The sequence below is a fragment of the Mustela nivalis genome (assembly GCF_964662115.1).
Source record: "Mustela nivalis genome assembly, chromosome: 2".
In the NCBI taxonomy this organism is placed as follows: Eukaryota; Metazoa; Chordata; class Mammalia; order Carnivora; family Mustelidae; genus Mustela; species Mustela nivalis.
The window spans coordinates 7,513,813-7,539,945 of record NC_139021.1 but is presented as its reverse complement, the minus strand read 5'-3'; the positions used below and the strand labels follow the sequence as shown (position 1 = coordinate 7,539,945).

Here is a 26,133-nt window from a genome sequence, read left to right as displayed (position 1 = left end):
CTCTCTGGGAGACTCAGAGGCCAGGCCTGCACCATGAGCCAGAAGGGCTCTATTTGGAGTTCCCGACAGAGAGCCATACAGACGGCATGGCCACAGCTGAAGCTACACTTTACACCTGTCGTGAGCCAGGAGAACAATTCTCCTTTGGTCCCGTCCAGCAGAGGTCGTGCAATAAACCACTGCACGCGTGGGACCACACAGCGTGGCTGACTGTCCAGTCCCCCTGGCTGCCCCCAAGAGGCTCCACGTGGGAAACCGGTAACGCAGGAGGCCACCTGTTGCTATCTACAGATGACAAAGGGTAGCTCATTTAGAAGCGGCGCTTTGCAAAGAGACACGAGCTCGAATCAATCACGAGGGGACCCAAAACAAGCCAGGGAGGGCTGGTGCGGCCAGGGCTGCCAGGGCTGGAGCTCAAGCGGCTGCATGCCCCGCTCTGCCTCTCCTTACCACAGTATTCACACTCCAGGTCCCCGTACACCTTCCGGATCCTCTCACACAAGCCGGTGTTCATCTGTCTCTTCTGCAAACCGTCCAGGATCTTCATGAATGCGCTGATGCCAGCCCGGTGCTCAGAGGCAGGTGTGCAAGAGTCAGACGGGGGCAGGGCCAGGTCCCCTCCACCTGCTCCCAGAGCAGGGTCTGAGGCCTCATCTGGGTTTGACCTGAGGCACCTATCAGGGTCTGGTCCCTCGGGGGCGGGTGCAGCTGCTTCCTGCCCCACCCTCGGGGGGCTCTCGGCACCCTGCGTGTCCTGGTTTGTTTCTGCACTTCTGGCCTCCGACAGCAGCAGTGGGACTTCTGGGCCCCGAGTCTGGGACGAGGCTCCGCACGGGGTACCCACGGTCTCCTCCGGAGCAGCACAAGCCTCGGCAGAGGAGGGATCATTCTTCAGCAAAAACCCATCGGAAACCACCGAGTGGGAATGAAGGTCCGCAGCGCCCACAGCGGCTTCCAGCTCGCAGGACGGCAGGACAGCACTCTCGGCCTGGCGGGGGGCTAAAGGCACTGATGGGACAGGCTCCTCCACAGGGGCTTCCGGCTCCTTCCGTACCTCCCCAGGCTGTGTGTCTCCCGGGCCAGCCGCCCCCTTGGGCTCAGTCACCCCCTGGCACACCAACTCCTCCTCCGCCAGTGGCTGGCCCCCCAGGGCTTCGGGCTGGATGTCCCCGCCAGGCTCCAGGAGGCAGAAGCTCTGGTTGATGGAGCTGGTGAAGACCCCGGTCTCCTGCACGGCCCCGTGCGCCTCGCGGATGTGGGCACGCAGCCGGATGGAGCTGACGAACTTCTTGAGGCATATGGCACAGACGTACACGAAGGGGTGCTTCCTGACGTGCAGCTCCAGCGCCTGGTACTTGGTGGCCCCGTGGCCACAGAGCTCGCAGGCAAAGGGCCACTTGTCCCCGTGCACCAGCATGTGGCGGTCACGGTCCAGCTCGTTCTTGAACTTGCGCTCGCAGATGTGGCAGTCATAAAGCAGCTGCCGCTTGCCCTCCCTGGTCATGAGGCAGAGCTCGTCCAGGGCCTCCTTGACCTTCTTGTCCTGCGGGTCGTGCGCGTCTCGGATGTGCTTGATGAGGTTCTTGACGTCCGAGTACTTCTTCTTGCAGAAGCGGCAGTGCTGCTTGATCTTCTTGTGCACGCGCTCGATGTGCACCTTGAGGTGCCCCTTGCTCAGGCAGGTGAAGGAGCAGTAGTCGCAGGCGAACTTCTCGCCGGTGTGCTTGCGCAGGTGCACGTTGAGGTTGGCCTTGATGGCGCTGGCGTAGCTGCACTGCGGGCACTTGTAGGGCTTCTCGTTGGTGTGGATCCTCAGGTGGGCCTGCAGCGAGTGCTTGAACTTGAAGACCTTGTTGCAGTACTCACACGTGAAGATCTTGAGCTGGGTGGGCCCGAGCCTAGAAACAGATGACACTGTTATCACTGGGATGCCGCACCTCCCTAAGGACCTCGGGGTCCTTCTTAGGGACCAAACACCAAAGGCTCACGGTCAACTAAATGGCCCTGAGCAGGACTGCAGGGCCGAATGTGGGTCCCTGCTCTCAGGGTCTGCCCGGCTGGGGGAGAGAAGACAGGTGAGCACATGGCTGCATGCCCGCGTGGCCAGTGTGGCCAGGAACACGCGCGGGGGACAAAGAGAAAGAGACATCCAACCTGTACTGGGCAGGTGGGCAATGCTGAAGGAGCTGAGTCAAGGCTTGCAGGAAAAGAAGAGGGAGGCAAGAGGAGAGAGAGAGGGAGGAGGGAGGCGTCATTCACAATGTGCACAACAACCCGCTGTGCCCCAAAGCTGACCGGGACGTATTCCGGCTATATGACCAGACGTCACCGAATGACTCCGATGGCTCCATCAGACCAGATGCGATCTGCTCGGGTCTGTTCCACTGCTCCAACGATCCACACGTGCCTGCTCCTTCAACGAGCTGTCGGGGGGACCCCGCCGCCCTTTGCTGCCACTCATCAGTGAAAGACCCGCATCCCCATGTCCTCCCAGGGCAAGTGAACTGGCCTGTCTGACTGGGGACCCGGCCATGGTGTGCTGAGCTCCGTGTCTGCCCTTCTGGCAACCAGTGAGCAGAGGTGGGGGCACGTGCTCAGCTAGGCAGGCATGCGTGGGTCTGGCCAGCAGCAGTCAAGGACTTTGGGGCGGGCGGGGCATGTGTTGATGTGCACCCTGCCACGTCCCCCACAACGTCATCAGTAACCGAGCTGATGCCCCAGTCTCCATTGTCTTCCCCCTTCCCCACCGCTAGTTCAGCACTCACACAGGGCAAAGAGGGCCACTGTTCAACTGTCGTGTGTTAACCTCGTAAGTCACTTATCAATGACTGTCCTTTGTGAGTACCTGCTGATGTGTTTCAGGCACTGTGTCAGACTTTGTGTCCATGATGGAGAATAAAAGCATGGTCTGCCTTGTGGACCCTTTCCCTTTCAATATGGCAACGTGTACGAGATGCTCAGAACAGCTCACAATTACTGAGCAGGTGGTACACCAAGCCTATGCTACGTATTTATTCCCAGCCCTACTGTTACACCCACTGTAAGAATGACAAAACAAAGTCTCTGTCCGAGGTTGTACAATGGGTAAGCAGTGAAGCCAGGACTGGACCCCAAGTGGACTGAGCCTCTAGAGCCTGCACATAGCTCCTCATCCTCTCTAAGGCCTGCAAACATCACGCCCACCACTGCCCTCCCTGGTGTGACCGCACGCAGGGAGAAGGCCCCCTGTACAGGGCTTCCAGTGCCCCAGTACAGCCCTGCCTTGTTTCTGGAATCAGAGAATGACCGTCCCCAAAGTACTGCAGCAGGCAGCAGGGACAGGAATCAGCAGATGGGCCAGAGAGGCCAGTGAGGCTTCCGCTCCTCTGTAACTGCTCCCTCTGGACGTATGTCCAGGTTGTCCACGAAGGTCCTGGAAACACTGATCATCACTTAGCACGGTTAATCAGACACCATTAAGCTGTATCCTCCATAACTGCAAAGTCTATATTTACGGAAATATCCATACAACTGTATTTGATCAACAAGGGTTACTTTGTCTTTAAATTAAAAATACTTAAATCGATTGTAGTTCATAAACACCAGAGGGTACCGTTCACATAATGTAATTAAAATATTCAAATCTGAAAGTCAGTACTATGCCTGCATGCTAAACCCAAGGCTAATTTCAGGAAACTAATTTGGATCTTTCTCAAATGACAAAGAAACCCAGAAGGTGATAGATTTCACTGGTATAAAGAAGAGTGGAGAAAGAAACTCTGGATTCAGAATGTTAATTAAATAAACAAATCACGGTATTTTCTCCTCTAATGCAAGATCTAAATGGTCTTAGGAGAATCTTTTACTCTCATGTATTTTTTTTTGTATCATTATGCAAATACCTGATATAGCCCACGGTACCCTGTTTCCCGCCAAGGATAACGAATGTGAGGAAGACGCTGATCAGCCTGCGCCGGGCCGTCAGGTGCCAGCCCGGCTCGCGATGACTGTGAACTGAGCGCAGCGTCCACAGGACTGCTGTGTCGTGTCACTCCGGGAGCTCCCCTGCAGGGAGAGAGCCACTCTTGCCCCTGCATTTTAGAAAGTGATCAGGCAGAGCTCTTAAAGGTCAGACCCATGACGTGGTTATCCGACGTCTGGGAATCTACTGGAAGATCAGCATACAAAATTGGAACAAAAGTGCTCAGTGCACAACTTCTCACAGCCTTATTAAGAGTGGAAAGCTGCCGGGCGCCTGGGTGGCTCAGTGGATTAAGCCGCTGCCTTCAGCTCAGGTCATGATCTCAGGGTCCTGGGATCGAGTCCCGCATCGGGCTCCCTGCTCGGCGGGGGGCCTGCTTCCCTTCCTCTCTCTCTGCCTATCTCTCTGACTACTTGTGATCTCTCTCTGTCAAATAAATAAATAAAATCTTTAAAAAAAAAAAAAAAAAAAAGAGTGGAAAGCTGCCCACAGGTCCCAACATAAGGAACTAGTTTGCTTGCACGTTTATTTTTTCTACTTATTTATTTATTTATTTGTTTGTTTGTTATTCTACTTATTTTATTTATTATTTTTCTACTTACTTTATTTTTGTCACTCATTTAAGAAAGGACTCCAGGCGCTGGGGACACAATAGAGACAAAAACAAACACAACTCATGCTCTCTTGGAGCCCACCTTCCGGAGGACGGGATGGGCCAGATAACCACCACAGAAATGGGCAGGTGGGGACCACAACCTCCCTGTGGGGATAGGAAAAGACAGGATGATGCTTTCTGACCCCAGACCTGGGCAGACTGATCAGTCTCGGGGTAGGGCGGGCTGTCCTGAGCACTGAACATTTGAGCAGACAGCTAAGGACGATTAGGAGTTAAGCAAGCCAGGGACAGGGGAAGCAGGGGAAGGAGGAAGAGGCACCTGCAAAGAGACAGCAGAGAAATACAAGGGGCCCAGAAGGTGAGGGTACCTGCTGGAGCCCAGAGACCACAGGCAGCCGATGAGCAGGCAAAGCTGGAGAAGTGGCGGCCCCAGGAGGTTCCGCAGGCCAAGTTCTCCTAACACCTCTGGTTGAGGCCTTGAAGGGCACAACCAGACAGGCGTTGTACTAGATCTCACCGGCTACGGTGTGAGGAACTGCGTGGATCAGAGAGCATCCTCATCACAACGTAACAGGTCACTACAGAAGGACCATGAATGATCCGAGTAACGCAGGAACGCATGTGCAAAGTGACTGTGCAGTAAGAGCAAGGCACAAAACTGCATTATAAAATACAAACTCGATTCCATAAAATAAACGGGCTCAAAAAGGGCTGGAAGGAGACACATTAAAAATATTAACAGTGTGGGCGCCTGGGTGGCTCAGTGGGTTAAGCCTCTGCCTTCAGCTCAGGTCATGATCCCAGGGCCCTGGGATCTAGCCCCGCATCGGGCTCTCTGCTCAGCAGGAAGCCTGCTTCCTCCTCTCTCTCTGCCTGCCTCTCTGCCTACTTGTAATCTCTGTCAAATAAATAAATAAAATCTTTTAAAATATATATATATTAACAGTGACTCTAATACAGTCATGAGATTACAAATGATGCTTATTCTTATAATTTCCTGGACTTCCAAATTTTCCATAAAATCAGCTCATGTCCTACCTGTGTGAGAGCCTACCTTGTATGTTGCTGTAACCTAGAAATTTGTATCTGCATTTTACAAAGCAAAATCAACATGTACAATCAAGTCTCTTTCCTATTTGGTAAATGGTACTATAAAATACTGTCAGAACACATGACAACTGGAATACAGCCTAAATCAGCTGTTAGGATACTGTGTCTATTTGCCTGTTTCCTAGATGACCAGTTAGCTGAATCCGCCCCCAGCAGACCCTGGAAGAGTGCACAGACAGTTACCCAAGGTCTACAAATCAACTGGAGACCAAAATATCTTCAAATTTAATTCCATGACAGTTTTGCCAAAGGAACGAGGATTTTTACAACTTCATCAATAAATTCCGTTGTTTATAGCTGCAAGCATACAGGGTTGAGGCTACAAATTAGCGAAGCATCCCCATGACATAGATTTTATCATTTATTCTCACCACTAAAAGAAGTCAGAGTGTATGAGAGACAATCTTACACCTGATATAACAGAAGCTCAGAGGCAAACTCACTTGTGTCAAACACAATAGAGTAAAACTTCATCCAGACGACACCCGCGTCTGTCCTGTTCACTCTCCTCCCCAGTGTCTGGCACGTAACAGGCATTTAATCTGTTGAGCTGAGCCCTAGTAGAAGAGTCTAGAGCCAAGCCAGGTCTGCTTGGCACCAAAAGCTATGCTCTCTTCAAGAACAGCTCATTTCCCCTCTTTGAGAAACAGGTGAACCCCACCGGCGACTGGCATTTTCATTGTCTTTCCTCTCAGCTGGGAAAATGTTTGCAGAGCTCAGATGATCAGTTTGCTAAGCCACCTGGGCAGCACTGATCACAGCTGAGACGGAGACCCTGGGGAGGGTGTGGAAAATTAACTACTCATTCACTATGGGATGTTGACTGACCCAATGTGTTTGGAGGGCAGTTTGCAGTGTTGATTAGTTTTAAGTTCTCATGCCCTTTGAGACAGCAATCTCAACTCCAGCAATTTCTGCCACAGGAAGTCGTGAAGAGGTACAGAAAGACAAAGGTGGCAGAACCTTGAGAGCGGCACCGTCCATAAGAAAAAAATGGCTACAGAAACTATAGTGCAGCCATCCCATAGCAAACGCTTATTAAAACATAGGTACTGGGGGTGCCTGGGTGGCTCAGTGGGTTAAGCCTCTGCCTTCAGCTCAGGTCATGATCTCAGGGCCCTGGGATCGAGTGCTGCATGGGGCTCTCTGCTCAGCAGGGAGTCTGCTTCCTCCCTCTCTCTCTGCCTGCTTCTCTGCCTACTTGTGATCTCTCTCTGTCAAATAAATAAATAAAATATTTTTTAAAAAAATAAGTACTGGAAAAGATTTAAAAAAAAAAAAAATTGCTGGGGCGCCTGGGTGGCTCAGTGGGTTAAAGCCTCTGCCTTCAGCTCAGGTCATGATCCCGGTATCCTGGGATCGAGCCCCACATCGGGCTGTCTGCTCCGCAGAGGGCCTGCTTCCTCCTCTCTCTCTCTCTGCCTGCCTCTCTGCCTACTTGTGATCTCTGTCTGTCAAATAAATAAATAAATAAAAATCTTAAAAAAAAAAAATTGCTAACAGTGCATTTGCTATTTTGTATTAGAAAACAATAACAAAATTAAAAGGCTATATTTTAGTGTATCATGAAAAACTTATGGTGGCCTATGACCAAACTATCAATAGTAGTGACCTCTAGAAGAACTGTGGATGACTTTAGCCCTACATCATCTGGAGTGCTGGAACTTTCTATAAGATGTTGGTGTTACTTTTAAAAGTATGGAGGGCAGGGGATTTTTCTTCTCACCATGTATGTGTGGCTTTAAAAATCAACGCATTTACTAACGCCTTTGTTTATGCCTCTTTTATCGAGGTTGAACACACATTCGCCTAAATAAAACGCTCCGCCTCCATGAAGCCAACTGGTTCTCAGTTCCAAAAGCGTGTGGACCTGCCACGCATTTCACATGCGATACAGTCTCAGTCAACACAGAAGAGCCATAACAGAGGGTCTGACTCCTAGAAAATCAAGAAACCAATGTCCCCCACAACTCACTTTGCAAACAGAGTCCCGACAAACTAACATGCTGGTCCTCTGGCCTGCTACGGCCGTCACTGGAGTCCAGCTCCGGCTGGAGGCACACAGACAGACATCTTACCTGCTGGACTTCATGGGCTGTTCGTACGGTGTCTGCTGAATGGCATACTCCTGGTACCCTCTCCGAGGCACCAGGTCAGCCGTGGTGGCCTCGGGGTTGGCAGCACCTGTCTCCGGGGGCCCGGCCTCCACTGGAACAATCTTGGTAGCACCTGAGATGAAGGTACAAGGCACCCTGCATTAAAGAGGCGCCACAAGGGGCTCTGACCCCCCATACACAGGAGCAGAGTCCCAGAAGTGTGTGTCTTCACAATGTGCCGCCCTGGCAAGGCATGGGTTTTCCTGCAGTTCACACATTTAACTTCTATGTCTGCGTCTGTGTGTGTTTGTGGAGCAGAGGGGAAGGGAATCTAGCAGAACGTCCTTCTGGGCCCCCTGAATGGCGCAGCTGGTTGAGCGTCCGACTCTCGGTTTCGGCTCAGGTCACGATCTCAGCACGGTGAGACAGAGCCCCGCATCGGGCTCTGCCCTCAGCATGGAGTCTGCTTGAGATTCGCCCCTCCTGCCCTCTCTCTCTAAAGTAAATAAATAAATCTTTAAAAAAACAAACAAAAATCCTCTGGGGTAATTTTCACTTGATCTAGTAAGAAAAATAAAAAAACAAGATGGGGACATATATACACCTGTTTACTCGTGGGTTTTCCACAGGATCACCTGTGTCCCACTTTGAACAAATGGAAAACTGCATCAGGAGATTACGAAGCAGTGGCTTCAGCTGTGAACAGGAATCCCAGCTGCCAGGGGTCCAGTCCCACATACGACATGACCTTACCATGGCGGGGGGGGGGGGGGGGCGGGGGGGGGCTGTTTCCGCCCTAGCAGATGAAGGGTGTGGAGTGCAAAAACTCAAAGGTCCTGCTGCTTGTGCGCTTCTAGGATGCAAATGATTGAAGACCTTGTATAGCAGTGGACACAAGCACACACACGTGCATCAAAGCAAAGGCTCCAATCTACCCCATTTCTAGAATAGCAGAGGAATCAATTGCACATTTGCCTCCACTTACAGAAAGCTCAAAGGACTGCCATCAATTTTAAAGACGTTACTGCTAACCTCTAGAGATGGCAAAGAACAGACAGCCCCTCCCTCTCCAAGGTTTTGCTTCCCGGGCCGACACCACCCTGAGGTAGGCTGGGGCAGACACAGCAACTTTCCAGAAAGTTCTAGACACGTGTTTTTCCATGCCTTATTTCCTACTGATCATCCTACTCTGCACTGAGGTATAAAGAGGCACCCACCTGCATTTCCACTTTGAATAAGGAGTGACTACTATTACCATCAAAAAGAGGTGCTTCAAAGGCTGTAGCTGCTCTTAAAATCTTAAAATCCTGCACCTGATTTTAAATATTATTTGACAACTATCACACCAAGTGGATAGGGAAAAAACCATCATATTACTTTGTAACCCGCTATCATAATCTGCTTTTTGTCCAAAGTATCCCTTCCTGAAAGACCTTTTTTTAAAAAGGTAGTATAATATCTCCACTCTATTTTATGTGAGAGGAAAGGGAGACTGAAGTCTCCAATATTATAAAATATGTGATGAGCCTACGAAAGATGGGCAGAGGGACCATGAGAGTGCGGGCTCTGGGGACCAGGGGCATCCGTCTGGTCAGAGCGGGTCTGTCTCCCACAGGAACCCCACCGCCAAGGGCAGTAAGGGGAGGGCACCCCAGGGACACGGGCTGGGCCAGGGGAGCAGAGGAAAGAAATGTGCCTATGGGGCCTTATGGCAGCAGCAGGACCCCGCCCCTCCCCCCACCTCAGACGCTGTCCACAACCGGCCTGCAGGAACGGGCCCGCTATGGTGTCACACAAATGGGTAGCCAGTGCGGGTCCCCATCGGTAAGCCAGCTGCCCGGACCACAGGGTCCAAACTGTCGGGCTGCCTAGTACAGACTCAGTAAAAGATGCCTCTTTTGCCCGTTCCTGCTTGCTATGGTCACCTGGAATGGCTTCGTGGGCCGTTAAAACCACACTTATGATGGGTTTCTTCACTCCGGAAACCTGCCCGGCCTCCTTTCCTGAGGGGATCTTCTGGACTTTTTCTGTCCTCTGTGTCCGCGGCCTCCTGGGGGTCTTTTCTCGATCATCTTCCTTATACTTCCTTTCCAGTTCGAGATCAGATTCATCACCTAAAGAGCAAACAGTACCTAGATGCATAAAGTGTCCTTTTAGATCAGTGACGGAACTAGAGATTGCACATGACCTTTTCATGGGACAGCAGAAGACATACCTACATGGAATACATACACAGCGGTCCTCACTGCTGTGAGGGCCTCTCACTTCCGCCATTGTCTTTGGTTCTTTGGGATCTCGTCTGATTCAGTACGTAGTTCCCACACCACCACCACAGGCCACCATCGGGGCATTGCCACAGCAGGCATAACTCTGCACCTGGGTCTCTCAAAGCCTGCCAGACCGCGGAGCCACCATGGAAGATATGGTCTCCGAGATTTACAGCCCAGGAAGAACCATTCAAGCCACAACCACTAGCTACCTTCCACGGTGGCTATAAAGCCTGATAAGGTGCAGACACAGACCAGACCCCATCCTTAAAAGCCCTGCAGTCTGGTGGGAGAAACGGGCAAGGACAGTGGGCTGTGCACCAACAGAAATGAGGAGCGACGGAAGATTGAAAACCATCGGTTCTGCCTGCTGCATAGCAACAGCTTCACAGAGACACAGGGAGGTAAACATAAAACTGGGGCAGGGAGTAACAGCCCGCTCTTAGAGGGCCTGAGGGTGCCCGCACCCTCCATCCCTGAGTGCAGAGCTCACGGACACCAGACTAGTAACATGGGTGGGCAAAGCCACTGGGTGGGGCTCCAGGGACAGAGCACAGGCCCCGGTGCCAGTCCAGGACGCCTGTCAAGACTGAGGACAAAGTCACCAGATCTCTTGATTGTTCAAAGAGGACAGAAAATCCAGACTTTTTTTTTAAATGAAACCTTCTGATTTTTCAAGGTTGACACTCATCTAAAAAAAATCTTAAAACAATGGGAGAACCAAGCACAACATGTGTGAGGCTGCCCTGACCCACAGCCCTCCCCGGCTGCTGTGGGAGGCAGGGGTGAGCCCCTGGAACATGTTATGTGGGAGAGGGGCGACCCTACATCCGTGCTTCGTGCTTCGAACTCGTGCCACCACTGGGGAGGATGAACTGAGTGGGTTCAAAAGACATCAACACACAAAAGAATGGAAGTGTCAGCCACAGAAGGAACAATGCTAACTTCACACGGCTAGACGAGGCAGTGGCCTGAGGGCTAAGAAACACTCCAAGACAGAAAGGGAAGAATACAGTGCAAGAGATCCTTTGAATGCCAGCTGCTCCAGATTCTGAAGGAAATACAGGGGAGGAGGGGGAAAAGCGTTTTCCATCTTAGAATCACAACCACAAACCTGAAAGAAACTGCCCAAGAGTCACCTCTTTGGAATGTCAGACAAGCAGAAGGAACCATTCATCACAGTGCAGTGGGGGACACGCAGCCGGGCGGACGGACAGTGGGGTTCAGAGAGCACTGGCGGGGAAGGGGGTGCATCACACAGGTGAAGTTGGAACCGCGCAGCAATAAGGCAGAAGCTAGAGAAGACTGGAGAAACCAAAGGGAGAGTGCCTGGGGCAACTCGGGAAGTCTGTGCTTGCCAAGATTCAAGTCTGCCTATGGCCAGACCTGCACAATAATGGACCAACTGGGGGGGGGGGGGCGGGGGGGGACGGACAATATAAAATGAAGAAGCACAAATTCTCTGGGAGGCCTCCCGGTGGGAGGAAGGCTCTCTCAAGATGAGGCTAGGAAAACAAGTGGCTAACGGGGAGGATTGCTCAAAACATACACTAACGTTCTGTGTTCTACCAATGACGTCTTCTGCTGCTTGTCTCTGCAATCAGGGGGTGCCTGCAACATATGCAGACCCGGTGGAAACAGTCTTAGAGAATTTAATTGCTGGAAAGGGTCCTCAGGAGATCAGTGTGAGCATGAAACATGTTAACATTGAACTAAATAGAAAAATTAGCAGATAAGAGCATGAATCAGATGGACTGTGCATTACTACTCTCCAAGGCCAAAGGGGAAAGTCAAGGACCACCACACAGGTCCATCCTTTGAGGAACATGACAAGTCCTGCAGAGCTAAAGAACAGGGTAAAACAAGTGACCTGCAAAGTCGCCGCTGGGGCTCACGTTCTGTGAGGCTGGGTCTGCCCTATGCCTAATGGGGGAATTTTTTTATATCATGTTGTGGTGACTATATTAAAACATCTCAAGAAATCTACACGTTGCCTGAGTCACAGAATTCTTTATGGGGCCTAGACAGTGGGTGGTACGCGTATAAGCACTCGCAGTAGAATATACCGGACGCTCTGAAGAGGTAGAAACAACATGTCAAGGGATTTTTTTTTGCTTTTGTTTAAAAATGATGTTCCACTTTAAAAAAGAACTCGCCCAGGTATACAATTCAGTATGTGGGCGACACAACAGGATTAGATACATTCACATTAAAATAGAAAAAGAAAAGGAAAGAAAAAAACAAGAGCCCTGAGAATTTGAGCTTGCCGAGAGCTGAACCCGGGTTAAAGCCAGACGGCTTTAACTCTGCATCCACACGGCGGCTTTAACCGCATCCACACGGCGGCTTTAACTCTGCATCCCCACGGCAGCAGCCCACGGCAGCAGCAGGGATCTCACAGCCAGGCCCTGGACAAACGGGACCTTGACCTTGCTGTAGGCATCGTATGTCAGTTAGGATGGCGCTGAAGAGCAGGCTGCGTGAGAGTGGTGGACGGTAGCAAGAAAGGTCTGGAAGCGTCTGAGCTGTCCCGGGTGGAGAAGAGGAGATGGGGCGAGAATGCCACCTCTCTGCCCTCCGGGCTCACACTTTGGCCACCGAACCCACTGCTGGTGCCCGTGCCTCCTCAAGGGTGGTGCTGTCCAGCTACAGGGACAGAGAACACTGCCCAGTCCCACACCCCCCACACTCCCACCTGGCAGCTGGGGCTACAGACCCTCAGTGCAGTGAAGCGGGTCAAGCTGAAAGCGGCCAGGGGTCTTCTGGGAGCAGTTTTTCTCCCTAAGAAGAAAGAAACCCCCTCTTCTTCAACAGGACTTTACCATGTCCGCTGCTCGGAACTGAGATAAACACCCAGAAACTACAAGAGATCAAAGTGAAAGGCGAGTCAATGCCTTGAGGGTCTCAAAGGGAAAGGTGGACCCCGGGATCCTGAAGGCAGCTACACCGCTGAGCCCACCCGGGAACCGCCGGTCTGAGACCCCGTTACCCAAAGGAACAGCCATCCTCGTGCTCAAACACACGTGCGGCTGGTGTCTCTGCTATGTTGTCCTGATTATCACACTCTCCAAACCACTCTCGGGCCTGAGCCAAGGGTGAGTCACTTCAAAATTGAAACATGCCCCTGTCCCGGCCCCCTTTAAAGCCCTTCCATGGCTTCCCTCTCATCTCCATAAGGAGAAAGGACTAGAAAAAGCCCTCTGGGGATCCGCCATAAATCCTCTCTCCCAGGACCCCTGACTTGTCAAGGGAAAGCCTCCCACACACGCGCCCACCACTACTCATCTGCTCACTCCCTGGGGCTAGAACGGCCCTGGATGACGAGCTGACCCAACACCAGGACGTTCACCTTGCACACAACACCCTCACCCCACGTACCCTGCCTTTCCAAAAGACAAACACACATACACGATTTATGCACGCACAAGCATGGGCCAACGGATCACCGTATCAATGGGTGGGCTTCTCACATTGCTTTGCAATTTTCTATTCAGACGCCTCACCGTGCCGTGATCTCCTGGAAGGTGGGCCCACGTCTTCGTGTTATTTGCACACCTAGCACAAGCCTGGAGCAGAGAAAGGGCCCGTCCGAGGTGACAAGCTCTGCTGTGCTGTGCTCCAAGAAACCCAGCTGCAACCAGTGGGCACAAGTCATGACGGGTTTCAGCCAGAGAAAGAAATTTCCAGCAGTGAGAGCTGTCCAAGGAGGGATGAGCAGTCTTTAGTGATGCATCTCTAAGGACAGTTTTCAAGGAAGCTTCGGATCCCATCTGTGACGCTGTGGGGAAGACGGCACCACCTGCGAGTCAGACTGAGCAGCCTCTGCGTCTCTGAACTCTCGGCTGACTCACAGGGAGATGGCGCTTCGCTGGAGGAACAGGCGTGGAGAGCAGGGGGCAGGGACAAGAGAGGCCAGGAAAATGAGCAACAGGGGACAGTAAAGGGAAACTCTGGGCAAGACACTGGGCGACAGACCACTCTGCACCTCCCTCCTTCCCTGCCGGCCTGAGAGTCCAGTTCGTGCTTTGTGCGGTCCTGACCACCCCCCCACAGACATGCCAGTGCGGCTCTGGCTGTGTCCCCTCAGCCCCTGCCCTCCTCCGGCAGCAGCTGCAGGGGACAGCTCACACTGACCTGCCCTCCAGCACCCCACCTCTGCTGCACATGGCGCCCTTCGGGGTCCCCGCTGAGCCCAGAAGTGAAGACGGCTCAATATGATGGGGGCCGAGCCTCCATTAATGAGGGACAGGAGCCAGCATGTAACCGCCCTGGGCTCCTGACTTGGGGGACACTTCTGGAAGTCATTCTGAAGCTTCAGGATCCTTCAGGATCCTAGAAGAGTCGAACCTCTGCTGACGGCAGCCGTGAGCCAATACCGAAGCCTCGGCTCTCCTGCCTGCCTGTCTCACCTCCCTGTCACTCCTTCACTCCTGCCTCCTCGGATCACCCAGAAACTGTCCACAGCCAGGGGGACAGATGCTAAGATGCTTTCCATTCAAGTCTGCCTCAAATACACAATCTGCCTGGATTCTCCGCGGCCTCATGCAACGTGGAACCGCAGCCCATTCAGCTGCACTCCCTTCTCCAGAGCTTCTGCAGTCTCCGTGCGACTCAGGCACCACATGGCAAGCACTGTCCTCAGCAGCCTTGGAAATGATTCTTGGAGATGGTGTGACGTGGTCTCTTCAGCAAGGGAGCAGCACGGACAGAACAAAGCTCCCGTGGGAAAAGCAGCATGTGCGTTCAGGGAGCAGCAAATCATTCCAGGCAGAACACGAAGCGTGAGAGCCGAGAGCCAAGAAGGTGAAGACAGACAGGCAGACACAGCCCACAGTGACCCTCGACGCCACCCAGAGACTCTGGGCTACAAACACAGGCGTCGACGCGGAGAAATGAGGGGCCGTCTACAGCGCTCCTGCGAGCCAAGCTCCTGACAGTCCCCAAAGCTCTCCCACGGCCGGCGCGACTTCCGACTACCGAGTCTTCATGCCCCGCCATGGCAGGAGCACACAGTAGGTGTTCAACATCTGTCCTTGGAAAGGAGGGAGAATGGAGGGAAACGGAGAAGAGCTGAAGAAAAGCCTTGTTGGTGATTTTGTGCCCATTCCCACGTGGACACCTGAGCAGCTCTGCCTGCGCCTGAATTTCCCCGCAGCCTCACCGGCCCCCTCCCTGTACTCTTCGAAGACGTCTCTTCTCTACTGAAGGTCTCGTGGGCTCAGCCCCGAGGTCCCACCGGTGCGCGCTTTCCCGAGGCTTGCTGATCGCACCTGCCCGGACACACTGCAGATACTCGCCTGCTTCTGCTGAGTTACTGACTTGTTCAACTTTCCCCCTCATCCCAGCGAACACCTGCATTCCTCCTGGTTGCTTTTTCCATCCGAAATTGAACAGCTCCGCGGCAGGTGCCTGTGTGTGTCCTGCACAAGGCTGTGGCGAGTCACACGGGCCCGCTGGAGGACACAGGACAGAGGCAGTGGGGACATCCCGCACCCCAGTGTCGGGGGGCCTGGGGCCAAACTCCACTCGACCACTTCCAGTGGGACTTTGGGAAACTACTTCACCTCCATAAAATCCCTCAGAAAAAATAAAATAATGGCACGGGCCACAAAGACGGCTTTGATGATGAAATGACACAGTTCACTTGCAAGTCCCCACACACATTAAACACCCATCGCCTCCACCCTGTCCTGGGAACGCCTGGGACACGGCCGCACGCCCTCAAGACTCCTCTCATCCACCTGCCTTCACAGTCCACTCTGACGACTTGGTCTGAGTCAGCTCAGGCGGCTGCCACAGATCGCCACAGACCGGGACCTGCAAACAGCAGAGTCTGTTCCCCACAGCCCCGAGGCTGGAATTCCGGGATCAAGGCAGACCTGGGGCCAGGTGAGAGTCAGCTTCCTGGTTCTTGGCACCTTCTTGTATGTCCTCACGTGGAGGAGGGGTGAGGGGGTACCTGGGGCCTCGTTCACGAGGGCTCTGCCCTCAGACCCAATCATCTCCCAAACAGTCCTCCCTTGGATACCATCATCTTGGGGATCAGGATTTCAGCACAGGAATCTGTGCCAGGGGAGGAAGGGGCCTGGGCACACAAACACTCAGACCACAGGAGGCTCCTGTAGAAGAAACAGAGTCAGTAGCCAGAGGCAATCTTGAGGCACAAACTTCCCCAACCCTGTCCCCTCGGGGCATCTGTTGGTCTGTCCTTCTGATGTCCCTCTCAGCACAGGCTCCGTCTGGAACTAGAGCTCAGCCCTCTGTGGAGAGCAATGGGAGGAAGACCCTCACCCACACGCTCCTGCAAGGAACACAGCCCCCTTCCTCTGCTGAGAGGACCTGAATCCTTCCCAAGATATCCTGCTTTGGATTTGGCTTTGCTTTTAAGACGTTTAACAGCCCTGCCATGCCAAGTGAGCAAATACCTAACACAACTTGCTCCGCCAGCATTAGCAACAATTACAATTTAAAACATCTTGGGCAATGACACAGCAGGAGGCCAAGAAAGCAACAGCAAAGAAAGTCCAGGGACCACCGCAGTCGGTGATCCTAAAGATGGAGGGGCAGATGGTGGTAGGGAGTCACTGCACAGCTGCCTGTCCTCAGGCCGTTACCAACTCAAAGGCAAGCGGTCTATGCGGGCAATTAGTCTGGGAACACAGACCTCTCCCTGCTCCCCACACACGGCTTGAGGTGACCTGCTGGGGAACTGTCTGGCCTGGACATGCGTGAGAGCCCCCTGAGCTCTGACTTACTAAGTTGGCTTTAAAGAATAAAACGCAGGCAGTCTCCACTATCTCGACCATGACCACCACGCACAAACCCACTGCCACGAGTCTTCCAGGAAACGCAAGCTGAAGTGTGTTGTGCAGACAGCCACACTCCAGGGTGACCAGACCGGCCCCTCTTCACCTCGGGCAAAGGGGACAAGAGAAGAGGAGCCCGGCATGACGCACACCTGAGTGTCTCGCTGCCTCCCCCCCAGGCTGCTGCTGCTCAAGTCTCCCGTCTCCCTCCACTCCAGTCTCCTCCCCCTTCTGCAGCAAGGCAGGGGGGTGGTTTGTCTGGTGTCCAGTCCGTGGCGGTAATAATCAGCACTGACCTCCTAAGGACCCTCCCCTGCGAAGTCCCAGCCCTCTGTCCACATCTGCCACCTAAACTCTCCCACGACTGTCCGTCCTTTGGCCACGCTCGCTCCAGACACAACACTATTGGAACCCGAGGCCAATTAAACCGCCAGGCTCTGAGGCCACATTCACTTTTATTTCCAGGACTCTACTTGGCCGTGACTCGGGAGGGCCAAGGCAACTGTGGGTCTGACTTCAAAGCCTGTCTCTCCAGTTTGCCAGCCTGCTTGCTGGTTACCCTCCTCGCTCTGGTTAAGTATTCATGTCAAGCACTGCTCTTCTGAAAACAGAATTTCTCTATAATAGCAAGTTCAACAGTAATTTTCTACCACTTAATAAAACATTCTCTTTGTAAACTGACGTCTCACTCTCCTCCTATTTCCAGATCTTTTCAGGGTCCGTCCTTCTTAAATCAAACATCATTTTGCACAAAAGAAATAAATATTTCCTTCGTGTTATCAAAGGACTAAGGATGTACTGGTTCTCTAGTAGTCACAATTCGTGCCACAGACCCTTACAGAGAGCCAAGCACTGTCCTAGGCTTTGGGGACACTGTGCATACCAGAGAAAGACCAATGCTTCCTGGAATGTACTGCTAGTAGGGACATTCAGTATCTTTAAAACATGATAAACAGATAAATTACATAGTACCTTAGAAGGTAATCAGGCTCTTGGAAGCTGGGCAGGTCCAAATGTTCAGTGTGGACTCCAGCGCTCTAGTTCTGATCTAACAAACACAACTCACACAATCATTTCCTACTGATGAGGACAGTCACTGTGACGTGGCTTATTTACTTATTTGATGGCTCGGTCGCGTCTGTTCCCTGCAGTGAGTGCTGTGAAGCACGGCAGGATTTAGTCCACTTTGCAGGAAACCTAGGGACTCGATCAAGTGGTGAGCCGCCAGGACCTCACACTTCAGAAGGCGGGAAAGTCAGCCTTTCATTAAACAGAGAATGAATGGAGGCCCCTTGGGTGCCTGGCTGTTGGGACCAAGGGAAGAAGCAGGCCCACTCTTACCCCCAGAGAGCTCTGAAGCTCACCCACAGACCACGGCCCCAACCCTTAGCATGCTACACATGTCACCCCCTCCTTTGGTCCCCGGGCACTTATGAAGTTGCTCTGTCCCTCAGCCCGTCCTAAAGATCAGACTCAGTGAGGCGGAGAAGCGACAGGACAGAGAGACCCTCCCCCGGTAGGCGGCAGACCCAACATCACACCGGCATCCGTCTGTGTTAGAGCGAGGGCTTCCCACTGCCCTCACCTGCATCTGCTGGGCGCAGGAGAGAAGTTTACACCGAGTTCACGTACAGGACCCACCTGAACCCCCAGGCTCCACGGCTGAAAGGAGAGACGGCCCAGAAGTGATCTGCGTGGCCACCCCTCTGCTCTGTCCCTGGGTAAAGCAGCTGGGTGACAGGTTACCCAGGGCAAACACTGGCCCTGAACAACTTCTTTCCTCTAGCCCACTGCCCTCTACCCTACAGGCAGCAAGAGGCCATCCGCTCCCAACAGCCACCCGTGCCCCCCACCTGCCTGCCACACTAAGACCCACTGCACTATCGACCACACAGCTGGCCACCCTGATCGCCACACAAGCCCCCTGCCCCCGGGGCCGAGCACTCACAATCCCCACGGCTGGTCAGTGACATGCCCAGGCTCCTGCTTTACAGCCATGCTCCCTGCCAGGGAGAGGCAATTCTTGGGCAGTGAAGAAAACCAGAGTCTGGGTTTCGGTCACACAGGGAGAGGCCGACATGTTCCCTGCACTGAGACAGACGAAGGTCTCGGGCAACGCACAAGGCGAACTACAGGTGGCCCTTCGGTGACGGCAGATGCTGACAGCAGGCTGACACCGACTACGCTGGGATAACCCATTCAGCCTTGCTTCGGAGACCGCCCAGCTGACCCCCTGGGCCTACACAGCAAGCCTGATGAGGAGCGCTGGCCAGCCGGTGTCTTTGTTTTTTTTTAATTTATTTATTTTTTGTTTTTGTTTTAAAAATTTTATTTCTTTATTTGACGGAAAGAAATCACAAGTAGATGGAGAGGCAGGCAGAGAGAGTGAGAGAGAGAGAGGGAACCAGGCTCCCTGCTGAGCAGAGAGCCCGATGCGGGACTCGATCCCAGGACCCTGAGATCATGACCTGAGCCGAAGGCAGCGGCTTAACCCACTGAGCCACCCAGGTGCCCCAGCCGGTGTCTTTGAATGAACAGCAGCCAGTGTGGAAAACAAAGCTGCTGGCGGCAGCTGGGGGAAGGGAGCGCCTGGGTCACCCCTCCAGGCTTCTACACGCTCTTCCTAAGGGAAATATCTCGCTTTGTGTACGAGTGATAATTACACAATTAATTTTAAGGAAGTATTTTGTCTTCAAATTGTCATAGAAGCCTAAAATAACTCCACTGAGCTCTAGAAAAGGCCCTGATCCAGCAGAAAACAGGATGTGATTTCGGTGAGATGGACAGCGGAAACCTGACAGAGGGAGGGGCCCGAGGTCACCCACTTCACACCATGTCGCATCAAGGAATCCCAGTGTGACCCTCAGTGCATGAGGAGGGCGCTTCTGCGATGCTTTTAGCCCCAGAACACTTTTCAACTGAATCATTTAAGCAGTTTCAGCATAAACAATCGTGACAAGGGCGTGACTTCTCTGGTTAAAGTGGCTGGGGTCCCCCTCCCCACGCTGCCCCGCCCCCGACCCATCCATTCTGAGCCGCAGGCACCTCTGAAGGGCCCCGAAAACAGCTCGAACACTGGCGGCTGAGGGTGCCCAAGGCAAGGCCGAGTCAACTACACTCCAACCAGACGGTCGCTCTGAGCAGCCACGGCAGAAGCAGGCGGCGTGAGCGGCGTCAGTCCAGAGCTCTCCGGGCGTGCGATCCGCACGTGCAGAGCGAGATGCTGCGAGCTTGAGCACCGGAAGGCGGCTCGATGAAGCGCGCACAGTCGTCCCTCGGGACGCCCACCTCGGGCCTGGGGCTGGGCTTCCCGTGCCTCGAGTCTCGGACCGCTGCGAGCCCGGACAAGAGAGCCGCCCGAGCGCCAGCCTCCCACAGCCCCCGGCCCGTGCATTCCGCCGAGTCACTGACATTCTGGGAATTAGGACTTTTAATTTCTTGACATCCGTGCGTTATTGCTCTTCAAGCCCAACACACGATCGGAGCTCCTTACACTTCATCTCCTTTAGAAGACGGGGTTTAAGAGCAATGGCACGGCACAAAGCGGAATGCGGAGCCTGCTGCAGAAGCACATGTTCACAGACGGGTGTGCAGGGCCGCAGGGCTGAGGACCCCCCCCCCCCCCCGCTCTGACCACGTCTACGACTGGGCCTGGGGCCTGCCTAGGCAGGAAGGTGCTCGGTCTACAAAACCAGGGGCAGAGTCGCTCCAGGGATGGAGACCAAACACCTGTTCCATTCTAAGGGCAATGAGCAAAAGCGCAGAGCCCCGCAGTGTTCTAGGAAGTCCCCTCGAGCCTCCCCACCTTCACCCAGCTGTGCTACTCCCATGGGACCTCCCCTGCCCTCGCGCCTCCCTGAGGTCTGGCCACTGGCGGCAGCAGCAGGAGACGGGGCAGGGGCAGTCCACCCCGGCTCCCCACCTGCTGACTCATCTGAGCTTGCTTCATGCTCTAACCCCCACTGGCCCTTGGAGCTCTGGGGACCGCCCGCCCCCGCCCCCGCGTCTATACGCAGGGTGCTAGCAACATCCTCGTGACCCCACTGTCCAGTTTCCCAGAGGACCTAAACCTTTAATACAGGATCCCCTTACTCAACCCTCAAGCTGCCAACTCAAGCATGCCATGTCCAGTCCCCTCCAGTCACCCCCAGATGACGCCACTTCCCACCCCCCATCTCGTCACGCGTTCCCAAGACCAACGGCCCCTACCCCAGCTTCCACTCCCTTCACCTCCAGGCCTGCCTGTCCTGCTCCCCCTTACAGGCAGCCTCCTGCTCTCCCTGTCCCTCCGCACGCTCAGCGGCAGGGGCCTCTGCCCAGTGGATGCCCCACCCACTTGGGCCCTCAACAAAGGGTGGCCCCAAGCCTAGGGCTCCAGTCCATGCAGATAACATCCCTTTGGACACCCACAGTCCCCCAAAGTCCACACACGACCAGAAGTAACTTGTCCTCTCTTCCCCAAAGCTGCTTCTTCCTTGGGTTCCCAAGACTGGCAGGGCCCACCCTCCACGCCGGCACCCCAGCCGACACCAACACCTGCTCCCACTCCCTCCCTCTTGCTTCCCACCCACTCCAACCTCTGCCCAGGCCCTGGCAATCAGAGCTCTCGAATATGGCCACTTCCCTCCACTTCCAAGGCCACTGCTGAATTCAGATACGTGGGCCCTCATCCAGACCACCCTGCCCTCCCAGGCTGCCTCGCCTGCAGCTTCTCCGCGAGCCCTTCAGACTTCATTGTGACGACTACGGGTGCTCCTCACACTTACCTCAAAGTGCTAAGATTATTCTGCCCAGACCCCGAAGCTCTGAACAACTTTGCTGCACGAACTGTCTTCCCTGCTGTCACATCGCCAGCAACATCCATGTGCGCGGCAGCCGGACAGCGTCGACACACTCAGCACTTCTCACGAATCATGAATGACCCATGGCAGAAGCTCAAAAATATTCCTATTTTCCTCAACCCCTAACTACACACACACACACACACACACCCTTACCTCTGAGGAGCTCCTCTGACCTTACAAAGAAAAACTAAGCCCCTCTGAGGAAAGATTTCCTTGTTCCTTGCTCCCCATCCCCTCCAGTCTCAGAGGGGATCCTCTGGGAGGGATGCTGTTCCGTTTTCCGACCCCACACTCAGCAGTGGGATCCGTGTTTGCGTTTGTATCGCTGAGTTCCCCACAGGCCTTCCAAGAGCCCCTACAGGTACTAACACTCGAGCCGGGCAGGCAGACTCGGCCAAGGGCAGGGGAAGAGTTAAGCGTACAGGCAATCAGACGTTTGAAGAAATTAACTCATATGCACTCATTTATAATTAACACTGCGCTAATATTCTCAAGTACCTATTCTAAATTGCCCAAGAACTAATTAAATCTCAGAACACCCCAGAGAGTAAGTGTTATCAGCCACATTAATAAAAAGCTCAGAACAGTTGTCAGAACAGCAGACGGATAAGGGATTATATTCTGGGACTCTGGCACCAATTCACTCCACACTGCTAAGACAGCAGTTTCTGGAACTTATTAGCCCACGCTCCTTCCATCGGACCTGCTGAATACGCATCACTTTTGCTTTTGCTCGTCCCCTCAGGCCTTCTCCCATCATTCCGGCTGTCCTGCTCCGAAGGAAAGCCAGGCAAGCACCCGCTTCCAGCAGTGACCCCACGGAGTGACAGCCATGAAAAGAAGCATCTGAGGGACACGAGGCCTTTGTCTTCCATGCGACCCCTGTTCTCGTGACCTGACCGCACCTGCAGGCTTGTGCCCTAACTGTCATGAAGGAAATGCCTATCTCACCTTCTCTCCACACACACAAATGCCAAGTCACCCTTAGACGTGACACTCGGGCCCCCTCCTCAGGAAGCCCACCGGGATGTACTCCACAGACACGTGGTCCTCCCCAACTTCTGTTATCTATTCACCTCGCCGGTCCCCTTTCAGACACTCAGCTGCTCAAGGGAAGAGACTCACCTTACTCAACTCTGATCCCCCAACTCTGGCTGGGCACCCCACCACAGCACAAGCCCAGGAATCAGGAGAGAAAAAGAGACGAGAATCTGCCTGCGGTGGGGCTCTCAGCCCTCAGCTTTAAGCAGCCCCCTTGGCAGCCTGGAAGCACCAGGCACAGCAGTAAGGTGGTTGTAAAAGCTTCGGGCCGTGGGCCGTGGACCACTCATCCCAACTTCCTAGCCAGCCCAGGTTTTCACGGGAGAGCGCGCACTCCTTTTCAAATGGGGTCACAGGCAAGGCAGCCCCGTCCTGGGAAAAAGCATCCATTAGAGTGAAAGCCCACTGTGCCGTGGCCTCCATCACACCCTCTCGGGCCCTCCGCACCAGGACACAGCAGGCAGCCCGCCGAACTGGGCTGCCCCCTCCGCCTCCTGACACGGAAGGAGAGACTCCCCCCCACCGTCACGAACAGCCAGCACGGCCCCCACTGGCCTCCAAGGTGCTGAACAAGGAAGCGCTCACTCAGAAGTCCGGCCGTACAGTCCTGCTTAGGTGGGATCTTATCCATTCCGCCTCCCCCAGTCGCTGCGGCAGAAGGGTCTGAGTGCCCCAGTACCCAAGGGACACAGCAAGGCGGGAACAGAGAGATCGGGGCGCACAGGGTCCGAACTACCCCCCACTTCTGCGTCTCACACTAGGACACATCATCCCCAACAGGACTGGAGGTTTTAGCTCAGAAGACTCTGGACCAGGGCAGGGGGGCAAGGTGGAGGACCAGCAGCCAAGAAGACAGCCCGAGCCATATGACCAGGGCTGGAGCTCAGAGGTCTAAGGGATTCAGATAACGGCCAGCTGGCCTTGGACAACTTCCCTCACATGCCAGAGCCTCTTTCTCCTCTTCTGCAGTGAGATGGCGGCCCCACCCTGGCATCTGGCAGGAGGACCAGAGGAGACCTCGGCGCCCTGGCAGCTGGGCACAGCTGGGCCCCCACGAAGACGGCGCATCGGCATCGCCGTGGAGCCCAGCCAGCGCCAGTGAGCATCACGGTCCCGCTGACCCGAGTCTAGGATTCTGCAGACGCAGGGAAGTGCTGGACTGGCTTGCCTCTAGAAACTCTCCAGACACATAAACACGCATCTGTAAAAGTTAGCAGCCTGATGCACCTCTGGGGCCCACCTCTGGGGCCCCTAGAGCTCCCCGTAGGTTCCGGGCCCTAGGTCCCACACCTTCTTCTCTCCGAGCACACATCCTGTTCTCATCCATCAGAACCTCGCTTCAAGTATCAGAAGCTACCAGAGGAACGAAGGTCCTGCGCAGGTATTTTCACCACGCAGACATTCACCGGCTGCCTCCATGGTGAGCGGCAGCCCTGAAGAGAGAGCTGGCAGGCGGGCTCAGCAGGCACGGGGGGCTAGGAAGAAACAGCTGCCTGCCCCAAAGGAGCCAGGAGACAAGTGGGCACAAGCAGGCAGAGCAGCGGCCCAGAGGAACAGTCCAGTCTGAGGGAAGGACAGGCAGGCCATGGGGGGATGCGCAGGAGGAAAGTGACAGGTCACCTTTGCATTCGACCCCTCTCTGTGAAGGGGCGGCCTCGGGCCTAGTTGAGACGTGGAGTGACCAACCAAGGGCTGTGGCTGGAAGTGCCTGGAAAGCTAGACCTGAGGCAGGGAGGGCGGCCAGCGAGGGGACCAGGGGCCCCAGAAGGGCTCAGGGCCAAAAGCCAGCAGGACCTGGTGACCGTTTGTTTGACCTGGGGTGAGATCCAAGGAGGAATCGGGGTGACTCAGGTTCTATTTCTGATGACTGAGAAGCACCAGCAAGTGAGAAGTAACTTTCTTAGGCAACCATTAAATACAGGCAGGAAAGGGGCTGGGGCGGGGGGGAGGGGGGCACAAAACCCAAAATGTAAAGAACACAGAGTCCAGAAATAACCATGAGCAGTTGTGGATGGCCAGACAGTCAGCAACACGTACAGGGACCTCAGCCACGTCACCTGCCCGACACCACAGAGAAATGCACGGGGAAGCAAGGAAAACTAACCTTGAGTCTGCTGCCCATCAGACACCACACAGCCCTAGTTTCTGTCCCTAGGGGATTCGCACACCTACCACACTTCCTGTGTGCCGGGCACTGTTCTAAACGCTGGGAACAGAGCAGCGAAAAGAGCTAGCCACACAAAGTGCCTTATGCAGTCTGTCTGTGCCAAACCCATACAGCAGCAGAGTCTGCTGGCTCTAGATTTTGGCAAAGAAAAGAGAAACAGGAGTGCTTCTCTGCCATGCGCAGGGCACCAGGTCCCGGGGACAGGATGGGCCCCTGCAGGCTGAGCTAACAGCGTGGAGGGAGACAGACACACAGACCGACACTCCTAACAGGAGGAGACTCGCATGGCGTGGGGGGAGCAGCCTGGGCTGCTGGGAGGCAGAGGCCAAGGACAAGGACGTGCACTCCGAGCCTGCCTGCAAAGGGATGGAGCCAGGAGCCGCAGGGGAGTGGGGAGCCGCAGGGGAGTGGGAATCTGCGGGCACACGAGAGGGCCCCTGAGGCTCAGGGGCTGCGGATGAGTGTGGTTATTCACAGGACAGAGGGAAGCGAGTCTCAGGCAAAGGAGAGCATACAAGAGAGAAAGAGCACAGAGTCCTGGAGCCTTAGAAAGTTTGTCCCAGAGTTGCAGGTGTGCAGTGGGGGAGGGGTATGGGCCTGGGGCCGTGGGGGTGTGGGGGGCAGCTGACAGGTTTATACACCAATGATCTAGCAGGTTGGTGAGGAGCTCCGAACGTCTGTGAACGGGGCAGGTGTGCGGGACTGTCTCAGGGGAGGGATGGGGCCAGTGAGCTCTTCAGAGAGGCGGCTCCAACGTGAGGGAGAGCCAGAGTGCACACGTCCAGGGCGTGCGTAAAACCATCCGGATATGTGGGACGTAAACAGAATTCCTCTTTGCCTTTCTGATCTCATCCTTGGGAATTTTAGATTTTAACGTGTGTTTTACAATATCTATAACATGTTCTTATAGCAAAATACCTGAGCTCCCAGCCCAGGTCCAGCACTAACTACTATTTAACACTGGACAGGATGCTTGTCTCAGTTTCCTAATCTGTGAAATGGGGACAAAACTGGTAACTACTTCATGGGGTTTTTATGAAGAGGAAATACATTAATATTTATAAGACACACAGAATAGTGGTAGGCCTATAATAAGGACTCTGTAAGATAGTTCTTAAATTCTAAAAACGCAACTTATTAGTAACTAAATGAATACATACCAGGATATGACTGCAAATCACTGGTGTACACAAAGCATGGACGGGAGAAGGGCAGACCAGAAGGA

General features: G+C 54.1%; 1 protein-coding gene across 3 annotated transcripts in view; it reads right to left on the bottom strand.

Moving 5' to 3' along the window:
* Positions 1-26,133, bottom strand: part of ZFAT (zinc finger and AT-hook domain containing) — a 183,147-nt gene that overhangs the window by 105,075 nt on the left and 51,939 nt on the right. For all 3 annotated transcript variants that reach the window (XM_082721605.1, XM_082721606.1, XM_082721607.1), the window contains exons 4-6: positions 9,709-9,897; positions 7,766-7,916; positions 451-1,898 (exon numbers count right to left, since the gene is read on the bottom strand). In XM_082721605.1, the coding sequence (XP_082577731.1) occupies positions 451-1,898; positions 7,766-7,916; positions 9,709-9,897 (1,788 nt within the window). The remainder of the gene's footprint in view (positions 1-450; positions 1,899-7,765; positions 7,917-9,708; positions 9,898-26,133) is intronic.